Here is a 12,361-nt window from a genome sequence, read left to right as displayed (position 1 = left end):
TGGCACTTCTAGTCCTCCATAATTGATTACATGTTATTCAAAAAGGCAATGCATAGCTTTATTTTCCTATTTGAAATGCATGTTTACAGTATAATTCATTACAGCTGGAATAGACACTTTAGAAATGCGCAATGACTCAATGAAACAAATGTACTCTGCTTTTTGGTCAAGCAGATTGAGCTTTAAGTAAAAGAATGCACCATACTTCAATATCTCAAAGGGTCTCTCCTTCTAATTTTTGAGAGACACACTTAATGCGAATGTTCTCACGGAGGTTTCGCAAACGAGCACTGCGGCTTGTGATCTCCTCCACGTAAGTTTTGGGGAACCAGCCCCTCTCTCCATCCGACAACCGAATCCCCTCTACCCAACCTGTGAAAACATTACAAAATGACTTATCTCTGCTCTGTAATCCTTCAACTACTCTTAAAGGGGAAAAATGGAGTGGACAATTATTTTTTTACCCAGGAGAAGGGCAATGATTTTTACTTACCATCACTAGTAATTGTTATAGCTTGAAGGATGTCAGCCTTCTCCAGCGTTAACTCATCATGCTCTTGAGCCTGGTAGCTCTTGATGCACTGGACTTGAGATAGATCTGTATAGACACACAAATAGAAATGACAAATAAAAGACTTAGAAAGATCTTAAAAAATCAGTCTTTGCCTCAGATGGTCTAAATGGGCCGATGCATATTGCATACAAAAATGGAAGGAGTTGTCAAAATTGCAAGTTCCAATCTGATTAGCTAGCTTCTGTGGAACTTCTGTGGAGGCACAGGTTCTTATTTGTCTGCAAAGAACTAAAGTTGTATTTACAAGGGCCACAGTTGCTACAATGCCTTCCAAAGAAGAACTAGTCAATGGATTTGCCCATGTTTGCGAGATTTGTGGCATAGAATCTTATATTAAGTTTATATGCTTATATGCTTTGTTTTCAGAGTTACATCAGGTAAAACAGATGCTTTTTTTTTTTTTTATAGACCAATGTTTTCTTAGTTTCACTTAGGTCCACATTGCTGCTTAATCTGGTGTAGAACCACCCACTGACTGATGTAAAATGACCAGCCACAGTTAAATTTATACCATAAACGTTCATCTTACAATGTTTGAAATGCATTTAAATCTATGATCGATAGTAAGAGTGTCTCATAAAGAAAGTACACACCATCATTCTCATTGGTCTGCTCAATAGCTGTCTTTGGATCAGAGGGAAACATGGCTGTGATCCACCTCTGCTTGCTGCTTCTATGTATAAAACAGAATATTCTTAGTTTTATGCATCTTGTGAGGACATATTTGTGGCACATCTTCTAGGAACATTAAGGTCTATTTGTCTATTAAGGTCTGTAGTGACATTTTGGTTGATAATGTTTGGAAATGACAGGGAATGTCCTCACTCTGTGGATGATTTGAGTAAGATCTGGTGTTTTAGCTGTTGTCCCTCACATAACTGCAGATAGAAGATGAAGCCTGAGATTCCCTGAAGTTTCTGGCTTAGGTCTTTCACCTTGAGGTCTTCAATCTTTGCATGTACAAACACCATGAACTTCCATGTGCTGTGACAGAAAAGAAGCGACAGCTTATGTAGCAAACTTTGTATCATTTATACTATATAGTAATTGTTTGGTCTTTCTTACAAAAGCAAAAAATGTTAGCTAGTTTATAATTGATCTTTAATGAATAAGCCAAAATAATCAACTAAATCCTTCAGCCTGATCTCGTGAAAATTATGTAACTGTGGCGACATTTTTGCAAATTACGTGGTTCCTTACATGTAACGCGAGTTAAAATGTCCACTGAGTGGCACTAAAAGTGAGTTAAATGTTCTCCCAAACAGATGAGGTCTCCACTTTCACTTTCATTTTCAAAATGTGAAAGAATGTGAAAGTGGAGATTTATAGTGAAAAAGGATTAAATATTGATCTGTTTCTCACTCACACTTATCACATCGCTTTTGAATATATGGATTTAACCACTGGAGCCTTATGGATTACTTTTATGTGGCCTTTATTTGATTTTTGGAGCTTCAAAGGTCTGGTCACTATTTGCTTGCATTGTATGGCCCTAGAGAGCTGAGATGTTCTTCTAATATTCTTCACAATCATGTTTTTTCAAACTGCACAATTATCTGTTATAGCATCCTTTTCTGTAAAGCTGCTTTGAAACAATGTGTGTTGTGAAAAGCGCTATACAAATAAAAATGACGACTTAAAAATCTTCGTTTGTGTTCAGCAGAAGAAAGAATGTCATACACATCTGGGATGGCATGAGGGTGAATAAATGATGAGAGAATTTTCATTTATCCCTTTAATGCTGTATCAAGTTCTAAATCTACCTCCCTACCCTAAACCTGAACCTAACCGATAGTGTCATAAAAAAGCAAATTTGACATGAGAAACGCTATTGCTGAAGCAACCACATAATTTTGCAATGCGCACACGTTGACTCGCATGCTCTTCAGGACTCGTATCCTAGTCCTTTGCATCACTATCTGTTGAGCTACAGCACAATTTGATTGCATTTGAACAAGCTTGTAAATGTAGTTTATTATGTAATGCAAACATTAAAATGCATCACCTTACAAGTACAAAGCTATGTACCTTACAAGCTATTGCAAAGGTGTTTAGATGTTGTCAGGGAAAAAATAATTTATTGATTATGGTTTTGATTACATTGCATTTATGATATTAATGTTTAGATGTTAAGTTGAATAATCCCTTAAGGTGTTAAAGTGACATTTAATAGTAGAGTTAGAAATTATGTTTGTGGTTCTGGTGATGTGTGTGTGTGTAGGCCTCGAGAAGAAAACCCAGAGAGCTGAGGCACCAAGTTTCAAAACATAGCATTAGTACAATACGCCCTGTTTCCATCTAGGCATGTTGTTTGTTTAAAGAAATTTAACCAATCAGAGTTAATCCTTAGAACTGTTAGATGTGCAAGACTGCTTGACTGAAAGGTATAAATTGGGTTTGGTTGACTATCATTGTGTGTGAGATGTCTCTTGACAAGCTGCTTGCTGTTGTGTATGAGAACTTTGTCGCCTGGTATCGAAATAAACTTTCTTGTCTTGGGAAAGATATAAGACTTCTCTTGAGTCTATTTTTATTAGGATAATTTCCCTGACAATGTCATCAGATAGTGCTGTGTGAAGCCCAAAGTATACTTCGGTCAGACACGAACGCTGAGCGTCCGAATACAGGATGACAAATCTCGTCATCAGCGGAGTGCATGAGCACTGAATGTGCGCAGCCTGATTTTTCTAACCACGCATTGGACGTGCAGATTGCACATGCGTCTGGAGTTATTTTCACTAATTAGTGGGTCCACAAGGTGGCAACACTTACATGTTGAGCATTGCTGCCACGAAGATACGCTAGAAGAAGATATAATCACTGCTAAACATCAGGAGATGAAGGTAAAAACAACAACAGTGGAAGTCAAAAGCGAGTGTGTGAGGAGGTATGGAGGCATCTGTCGAGTCTGAAGGAATATAAAGACATCTTTATGTGTCTAAACTACTGTAGAGAAAGGCCATGTCTCATAGCAGTTGTAGCGCACATGCGGCAACCGCCTGTGTATATGTGTGCACAGTTATATGGAATATACTTTGACTGGACTGTACGCAGACGCTGAGCATTCGCGTCAAAATGGAAATATACACAGGGCTTGAGGAACATGGCAAAAAGTGTATAGGAACTGATAATCTGCCTTTTACTCGTAATTTGTGTGAAAGGGAATAGAAGTCATTGTAGTTTTAGCACCTTCAGTATTCAGGAAACTTCTGCGATATGTACACTGAGCCACATAATTTTAATTTTGCAAAAATGTAGGTATAGTAATGGGATTCTATGTGACCAGGTTGAAATCATTCTATAGTTAGAAAAAATAGACACAATGGTTCAGGAAGAGCCAGAGGCAACCCTTTTCCACTTGTTTTCCCATACTCTCTGTCCCCTCTTCCCTTTATTTTTGAACTTACTCTTTCCTTCGGGACAGCAGAAGGCAGTCATTAAACAGGTGAAGGTACACAGGCCGAGTGTTAAGCTTAAACTTTGACCCAGATATACTCAAGTTCTGTGTGTCCACCTCTAAAAGTTCCCCATGTTTGACCAGCCAGCGAGACTGAGAGATCAGAGGGAAAATCTAAAAAGAAGAAAATTACCATAGCATATTGACAAGCTTCTTGAATCAGTAACTACTTCACTGTATGTAATACACCATACATATGTACACAAACACTAATTTCTCTGAGTACATAAACTTTAAAATTAATAGTAGTAGTACCTTGCCCTCAAAGTGAATTTTCTTATTCAGATGAATTAGTTCTTCCATCCTCTTCATGGACTGCACACTGGAATTACATTCCTTTATAATCTAGTGCCACAGATAAGGGTGTTTTATTCATTGATCACATTTAGATTTCTATTCATTCTTGTAAAGCATTGTTTGTCTCACCTTTTTCAGCTCATTTAGAGCTTTGGTGGCAGTGTCCTCATCTCGTGACCCAGGAGTTGTTCTCTTCAGGATATTCTACAACAGTCACACAGGGAATTTCATTAGCCTCTTTCACACATTCAATCAGGTAAATGTACCACATGTGCAATTCACACATGCAACGACTTTCCATCTTTTTTCCATTTTGCTAGTAACATTCACACAGCAGCACCAAATGCCATTAAACTCTATGACATTGATTACCGGAAATGACATCTACACAGCTGAGCTGCAAAATTTGGGTTCTTGTTTGAAAACATGGCGGGGTAATATTTTGTATCTGAATTCTGAATGTATGCAGTTGGTAATGTTGATGTTTTACATTTTTTGGCAAATGTTTACATTTATGCAGTTACTTGAGACTCAGCGATATTGTATTCGACAACTTCAAATAAGATTGATGAACTACAGAGAACAAAATGCTGTCGCTATATAGCGTCCGAAGGCGGAGATGCTATCTGAGGCTGAAAAGCACAGTAATGTGTACATATATCGTTACAAAGAGGTCTGCTCATTCCCGAAGGAGGCTGTTGAATTTATCAAATGTAACGGAATAGCCCACTGTTCCTTTAAGCTTAACAATGAAGAGAAGCACTCTAGTTTCACTATCTGGCCAATTTGATGACATGTTTCTTACTTCCGATTCACCGGTGTTATGGCGCAGAGGAATTGCATCGTCTCTGTCAGAACTTTCTTACTGGTTTCCAGACACTTACGTCAGAGTGTCTGGAAACCAGTAATCTTATGGCTCTGTTCACACATACCATCAATATGGAAATTTATAGGTAATGATACAGCTTCTCATTAAGGAAAATTGCCAGATCAAAATTTAACAGTATTTTCAAATGGGTCATGTTCACACGTGACCTCTAACCTCAAAATTGCAGTACATTTTCTGGAAAAGCCTGTATGTGTGAAAGGGGCTTTTGATAGTGTAACGTCTATGATTATTGAGGCTTGTTTTAAGACATTGGAAGACTGATTTCATTAAACAAGAGTTGATGGTGGCATACCTCCACCAGCATTTTGAGACGTGTAATCCTTTGAAAAGGAAGGATAAGGAATGATGTAAGAGGCAGCCTCTGGCATACTGGGTCCTCTTCCAGACGGCCAAGGATTCCAGGGAAACGGGGATTCTCCTGTCTAAGAAAACACAAAGCAAGCATGTAAACCTATTAAATATGGCAGTAGTGCACCATATACATTTTTGTTTAGTATTTTTGTAAGAGAGATGCTACTTATTAGGTGGGACTGTTTACAAGAGCCGCTGATAGGTCTTTTCCTGATAGGCTTGATTAGTAACATAGGGCAAATAAACCCTCCGCAGAGCTGGACAGTGTTCAAGGACAATGTCACACACGTCAAAACGCAAAATGTCGCCTTCTAACCTATGCTCCAGATCTTGAAGGAACCTATGGAAAGGGAGAATTGAAAGAGAAAGAGAAGATACAGGTATTCAAGCAGAGATGCAGCAGTATTTTATAGAACACAAGTGAAAATGAGAGATATCTCTTTCAAAAATAGCTAAATTGCAGTTACACTTTGCCTTCTCGCAAGTCTTGACAATTTTCTCTCACCTCTCACTGACTTCTTTCACATCAGGCAGTTTGGAGAAGAGCCACTGCTTCTCCTGTGTCCCAAGACACTCACACAGCTCAGGAGACATCATAAAATGGTCGACCGTAATAGACAGGCTTCGTATGTACGAGGCCTCTGACGTCACCAACTCAAACTTGGCCTGAAATGAGAAATCAGGTTAAATAAATATAGATTAGTTTCTGTCTCAGTAAAATGTGTTGGTAAAATAAAAATAAAAACATGTTCAGAATGTGGAGTCACCTCCTGTAATTTACGCTCTTCATTGCTGAAGCTGTCCAGTTGTCCACTCATCCGAACATCAGGAATATCCTGCCAAAGAGAGAAGGTGGAGCCTCGTGATGAGTGGAATGAACTGGATGGAGAGAGGTTGCCAGAGGACACAGATTCCCCTTTTTCATCATCAATTCCAGGCTCTGCCCCCTGCTGCCTCTGTATCTCTCTGTTAATAGCAACGTCACTGTATTCCTGATACAAAATCACTGAAAGAAATGATGAGAGAGAGAAAGAGTTTTGAAGAAGAAAAAACAGACAGGAAAAATCTGAATAAAAAATACTTTCGAATTCTTCATTTATCAGACGTACAGTTTGGCAGAAAGTGTGATAGACGTTTAAAGCTACTTGGAGGACTGTCTGCATCTTCATTAATGGAAACTTTTCTCATACTGTGAAGAAAGGGTAGAAAAGATGTTAAAATAGAATGGGTTATCACTCCACTCGCTGAGGTGTATTTTGTTGGTACAAGTAAGGGTTACACTCACTGAGCATTTTATTAGGAACACCTGTACACCTACTTATTCGTGCAATTATCTAATCAGCCAATCGTGTGGCAGCAGTGCAATGCATAAAATCATGCAGATACAGGTCAGGAGCTTCAGTTAATGTTTACATCAACCATCAGTATGCGAAAAAATGTGATCTCAGTGATTTCAACCGATTGTTGGTGCCAGACGGGCTGATTTGAGTATTTTTGTAACTGCTGATCTCCTGGAATTTTCACACACAACAGTCTCTAGAGTTTACTCAGTATGGTGCCAAAAACAAAAAACATCCAGTGAGTGGCAGTTCTGCAGACGGAAACACCTTGTTGATGAGAAAGGTCAATGGAGAATGGCCAGACTGGTTCGAGCTGACAGAAAGGCTACGGTAACTCAGGGAACCACTCTGTACAATTGTAGTGAGCAGAATAGCATCTCAGAATGCACAACATGTCGAACCTTGAGGCGGATGGGCTACAACAGCAGAAGACCATGTTGGGCACTTTATTAGGACCATAGTGTTCCTAATAAATTGCTCAGTGAGTGTAGATCCACCTTTGCTTGGAACTTCTCCGGTGTAGTGGCAGATTACAGTCACCAGAGGACAGTGGTGGTGCAGACCCCACAGGACTATGTGGCACACTGTCACTTGATCCCCCTGAGAAGCGCTGTCTGGAGTTGGGTTTGTCTACAAATAGAGAAGGAAGAGAGAAGGTTTACAAAAGGAACCTCAAACATTTAGCAATTGTGTGTCATAATGACATCATAGTAAGAGACTTTCACAAAAAAGTCTTTCATTGAACTAATCAGCCCTGATGAGTCACTTACAGTCTGGACTGAGGTTTCCAGACAGGTGGCGGTCCCGCAAGGCCACTCGAGCAGAGAGGGACTTGCCCAGCTTAAGGGTGAAGGAATTTTTCCTCTGTGAGAGTTGCAGGCGGGAGATGAGCTCAGAGGCAGAGAAGCGCCGGCGCTCGTTGTCTGCTGAGCGAGAACGTGAGAGAGGCAGCAAGGTCTGACTGTTGGGAGCAGAACCTTCCAGAGCCCCACAGTCCTCCAGGCCTAGCCTCTGCCTGCCCCCAACATTTACGCCCACCTCCAATTCGGAAACCTCCTGAGGGGGATCTAAGGAGAGTTTTGGAGGGGTTGGTATGGAAAGAAGGGAGAGGTCTTCATCTAGATCTGGAAGAGGGCTGGAACTCTGAGATGTGGGTATGGTGGATCCCACCATGCCGAGTCCTCCTTCTACGAATGATTCAAAGGATCCTGGGAGCATGTAGTCACACTCCAGACCTGGGCTGCTGAGTGACTCATCACTCAAAATGTCTGGTGAGTACACTCTCATCCTGCGCCCTGGTAGTGACATGGCACATCAAGTGAGGAAAGGTACAACCACTTTTCACATTCGCCTCTATTTTACCACCATATTTCCAATGGGACACAAACAACCATCTTAGTGTAAAAATACATCTGCCAGAGCCTTGCCATGGTATTAAAGGAAAAGTTCACCCAAAAATGTAAATTTTATTATAATTTACTAACCCTCAATTTGTTTAAAACGTGCATGACTTTCTTTCTTATGCGGAACACAAAAGGAGACATTTTAATTAATATCGCAGTCCGTCTTGTCGATAGTGCTTAATTTTAAAGCATAAAAAGACCCAAAAGTAGTCTATGCGACTCGTGCGTCATATTGCAAAGCCCATATTTTAAGACCAATCAGTTTTAAGTGCAGTGCTATGCGATACGTCATACGTGCAAAGTCAGTGGGCATGAGGTTTTAATATTTTCTAAGTCCTACCACCCCTGGAGTCGCAACTTCGAATCCAGGTCTCCTAAGCAACCAAACTGGACCGGTTGCTAGGGAGGGTAGAGTCACATGAGGTAATCTCCTTGTGGTCGCTATAATGTGGTTCGCTCTCGGTGGGGTGCATGGTGAGTTGTGCGTGGATGCCACGGAGAATAGCGTGAAGCCTCCACATGCGCTATGTCTCCGTGGTAACGCGCTAAATAAACCACGTGATAAAATGCGTGGATTGACGTCTCAGACACGGAGGCAACTGGGATTCATCCTCTGCCACCTGGATTGAGGTGAGTCACTACGCAACCACGAGGACTTAGAGCACATTGGGAATTGGGCATTCCAAATTGGGGAGAAAAGGAGAGGAAAAAAAAAAAAAAAAATATATATATATATATATATATATATATATTTTCTAAGTCTAGGCACAAGTGGGTTGGTGAAATCTAGCGTACAAGGTGCTAATGGGCTGCGTCAAGTGCAAATTAATTCTGAGGTTCTTCTCTGGTTATTGCACAGTCTGCATCCCTATTATACAGTATATTCCATTTCCTGTCAAATAACATCTATTTAAATTTAGACAGCCTAATCAAGAATTTGGTAGTGTAAATGCGCTGTTTGCAATGCATTAGAAGAATAGATATATGGACCATTTGTGTCTTATGTTCTTTTGCACAATAATTTCATCCTTTCGGCGAACTTTTTCCAGTTTTTTTTTCTGCCATCGTTCCAGTGCTATGGAGTTTAGCGGTGAAATACTACTTAGGATGTCTGTGTTTTCTCCTGCCTCAAAGAATCCCCTGCTCTGTGACTGTATTGCTGGCTGCTCCAGACCGTGATGTATGTGTTCTCCATCGGCCTCTTTGAGACTATTTGGCTCTCGTCCATGTCTCACCTGCTGTCTTGACGGTGTTACGGGAGCTTGAAACATGCTTTGCTGTTCTCCCATTGTTCATTGTTTTGAATTGTATATTTGTTATATGTTTCGTATGTTTTATGTTTATTTTCTGTACAGCGTCCTTGAGTTTTGAAAAGGTGCTATACAAAATAAACGTATCAATATTATTATTATAATCAATAATCATATTGACACACATATCATGGCTAGTATTGAAAGTGATTGATAGCTCTGTCATATCATATGCTGGTGGAATCTCCAAACTGCAAATGCAGGAACTGAGTTTAAAATGGCGCATATACACCCACAGATAGTGCAAGCACTCCCACCCACACCAACTTGCACTTTGCGCTGGCATGAAAAATGAGCTTAGAATTACCGTCCTCACGAAAATTAGGTTTTTCCACTGCACGGTACAGCTCAACTCGACTCGACTCGACTCTGCTCGCTTTTTGGGGGTTTTCCACTGTGGATAGTACCTGGTACCTGATACTTTTTTTAGTACCACCTCGGTCAAGGTTCCAAGCGAGCCGAGTCGATACTAAATGTGACGTCAAAACCCTGCAGATCACTGATTGGTCAGAGAGAACCGTAACTACCAGCGTCACTGGATTTGCGACACGGGACATCAACCCGCTAGTTTTAAAGTTAGCAACAGCGACAGCAATATCATTTGTTCATGCGACTTTTGAATTGTAAAAAGAACTGGCTGTGCGCAAAACCACTCCATGGTCCGAAAAAGTCTTTCAGGAAGTGTCTCAGCTATTGGCCGCACACAGCTACCACCGGACCTACCAACAGTGTAGGGAAAAGTTAAAAAAACTTAAGTGACTACAGAACCATCAAGGACCACAACAGCCGGAGTGGTTCAAACAGAAGAAAGTGGAAGTGGTTCGACCAAATGGACGCTATCTATGGCAATAGACTGGCGAGCAATGGGAGGGAGAGTGCCCTGGACTCGGCGTTGTTGGAGTCCACGATGGAGGATGATACGTTTTGTTACGTTAACTCTATGTTCTGCTTGAAAGCTTCACTTTATTTAGTTGACCAGCTACTGGAAAGCTTGCTTCTAAAACAACCAGGCCAATTTAACTGTTACACTTGTGTAAAATCACCATGCAACAACTGCTTTATGCAGCACAATGAGCTAGCAGCTAACAGCTAGCGGTCGTGTTATTGTTTATGGTCAGTAAAGTTTGTGTCCCGTTTAAGATGATGTCACGGCAGTAGAGGCGGCGCAACTATGATGATCAGCCTATAATACCACCCACATTGAGGCGGCACTAAACTGCAGTGGAAAAGTAAGCTCAGAAAAGTAAAGCGAGCAGAGTCGAGTCGAACCGTAACGTGCAGTGGTCTTGCCAAGACAAGACGCAGCGCATGGTTGTTGCTGAAGTAGAGCCCCAAGTCATCTGAAGGCATACAATAGGTTTTGGTGAGAAATAACTCAAAATATAAGTCATTATTCTAGTACAATGAGAGAAGCTAAAAACTCTCATTCGTTTCCATCCAAGGATTTTTTGCAAAAAAATTTTAGTGCATCAAAATAAACGGTGATGGAAAATTTCACGAATGTCGACAATATTTTTCCATTTAACTCCAGCGCATAAACTCTATGTCGATACTTCAAATGTCACGATAAACTGGTTTGGAAACACTTTTTGTCGAGAAAATTGCCATTAACGCAAAAATGTAGTGTCACATGACAGAGTTTACCCCAATCTGTGTTAATCATGACAACAAGGTATACATCCCTGAAAGCCAATGTATTGTACGTTATTATGGATTGATCTTAATGGCATATAGATCCGATGCTGCAAACATGACACTTCCAGGAGTGCCAACACAAATATCTCATATCATGCACATCAACAAGTGCACAGAGAGCAAATGAATGGCCCCTGTTTGCGATTAATTTAATTATGGTAGACATCTGTTTATTTATTAAAGTTGCTTTTACACACCATTCAGAATAATAGACGGCAGTCACGGAATTAGCCCACAATACGAAAAACATATCATTTCTGTGCACAAAGATGTTTAAAATTAAAAAAATAAATACACCATACTAGGAGAAAAACATCAGTGTGCTTTTTTTGGAACACGAACATAAAACCCAATTCTATAAAATTATTGTTTAGCTTACTTTTGAAAAAATGCTGGCAAAATTCCCTGTATTAAATTAAATAAATTACCAAATGAAAAAAGCATTAAATCTATTTGTCCAATGCTGAGTTCACTTTCGGAAAACAAGCTTTTGAACATTGTAAAACGTTTAAATATTTTAAATCTAACCCTCTTTACCTCGGATCACATTTGCTGAGCTTCTTCAGAAAATGTCAATTGCATTATGACACTAAAATTAATTTGAGATGACAATCAAGTTCAGTTGGTCGTTAAAAGTTGCTGGACAAATATACGGGACATAATGCAGTTGTGATGGCAATGTTTTAGATGATTGTTCAAAATAGCCTATTGAATATCAGGAATGTATCATATGTAAACTCTGATATTACATGCATAAATTTTCTTTAATAGCTGTGCACACAGCATATACACATCGATGGATGGTCCTTATACTAAGACTGAAATTTTCCCCACTACTTGGTGCAGGTTGCCAGCTTGAACAGGGCCATGACGATTCGCTTTCGGGTCGGAACCGGTGGCAATCTGCGATAGGTGCAATATCAGGACCAATATTACAGTCCTATCAGAAGGGCAATTGTTCCCTTTTGATTGCAATTCCTGCTCCTGATTTCAGTGAATTGTCTCAATAGCCTACTCTACCTATTTTACCAAAACTTCGGAGGAA

The 12,361-nt window shown here is 40.1% G+C and overlaps 1 protein-coding gene across 1 annotated transcript in view; it reads right to left on the bottom strand.

Annotated features, from left to right (window-relative positions):
• Nucleotides 1-213: 213 nt before the first annotated feature.
• Nucleotides 214-12,361, bottom strand: part of arhgef19 (Rho guanine nucleotide exchange factor (GEF) 19) — a 53,732-nt gene continuing 41,584 nt past the window's right edge. Inside the window, exons 5-18 of the mRNA XM_051662138.1 lie at nucleotides 7,679-8,203; nucleotides 7,406-7,538; nucleotides 6,678-6,757; nucleotides 6,336-6,574; nucleotides 6,074-6,234; nucleotides 5,756-5,908; nucleotides 5,510-5,639; nucleotides 4,458-4,532; nucleotides 4,287-4,376; nucleotides 3,982-4,145; nucleotides 1,400-1,558; nucleotides 1,168-1,247; nucleotides 494-598; nucleotides 214-372 (exon numbers count right to left, since the gene is read on the bottom strand). Of these exons, the coding sequence (XP_051518098.1) occupies nucleotides 215-372; nucleotides 494-598; nucleotides 1,168-1,247; nucleotides 1,400-1,558; nucleotides 3,982-4,145; nucleotides 4,287-4,376; nucleotides 4,458-4,532; nucleotides 5,510-5,639; nucleotides 5,756-5,908; nucleotides 6,074-6,234; nucleotides 6,336-6,574; nucleotides 6,678-6,757; nucleotides 7,406-7,538; nucleotides 7,679-8,203 (2,252 nt within the window). The 3' untranslated portion in view covers nucleotide 214. The remainder of the gene's footprint in view (nucleotides 373-493; nucleotides 599-1,167; nucleotides 1,248-1,399; nucleotides 1,559-3,981; nucleotides 4,146-4,286; nucleotides 4,377-4,457; nucleotides 4,533-5,509; nucleotides 5,640-5,755; nucleotides 5,909-6,073; nucleotides 6,235-6,335; nucleotides 6,575-6,677; nucleotides 6,758-7,405; nucleotides 7,539-7,678; nucleotides 8,204-12,361) is intronic.

The sequence above is a fragment of the Myxocyprinus asiaticus genome, chromosome 29 (assembly GCF_019703515.2).
Source record: "Myxocyprinus asiaticus isolate MX2 ecotype Aquarium Trade chromosome 29, UBuf_Myxa_2, whole genome shotgun sequence".
Classification (NCBI taxonomy): Eukaryota; Metazoa; Chordata; class Actinopteri; order Cypriniformes; family Catostomidae; genus Myxocyprinus; species Myxocyprinus asiaticus.
Note: the sequence above shows the minus strand (reverse complement) of the source record. Positions and strands in the feature narration are given on the sequence as shown.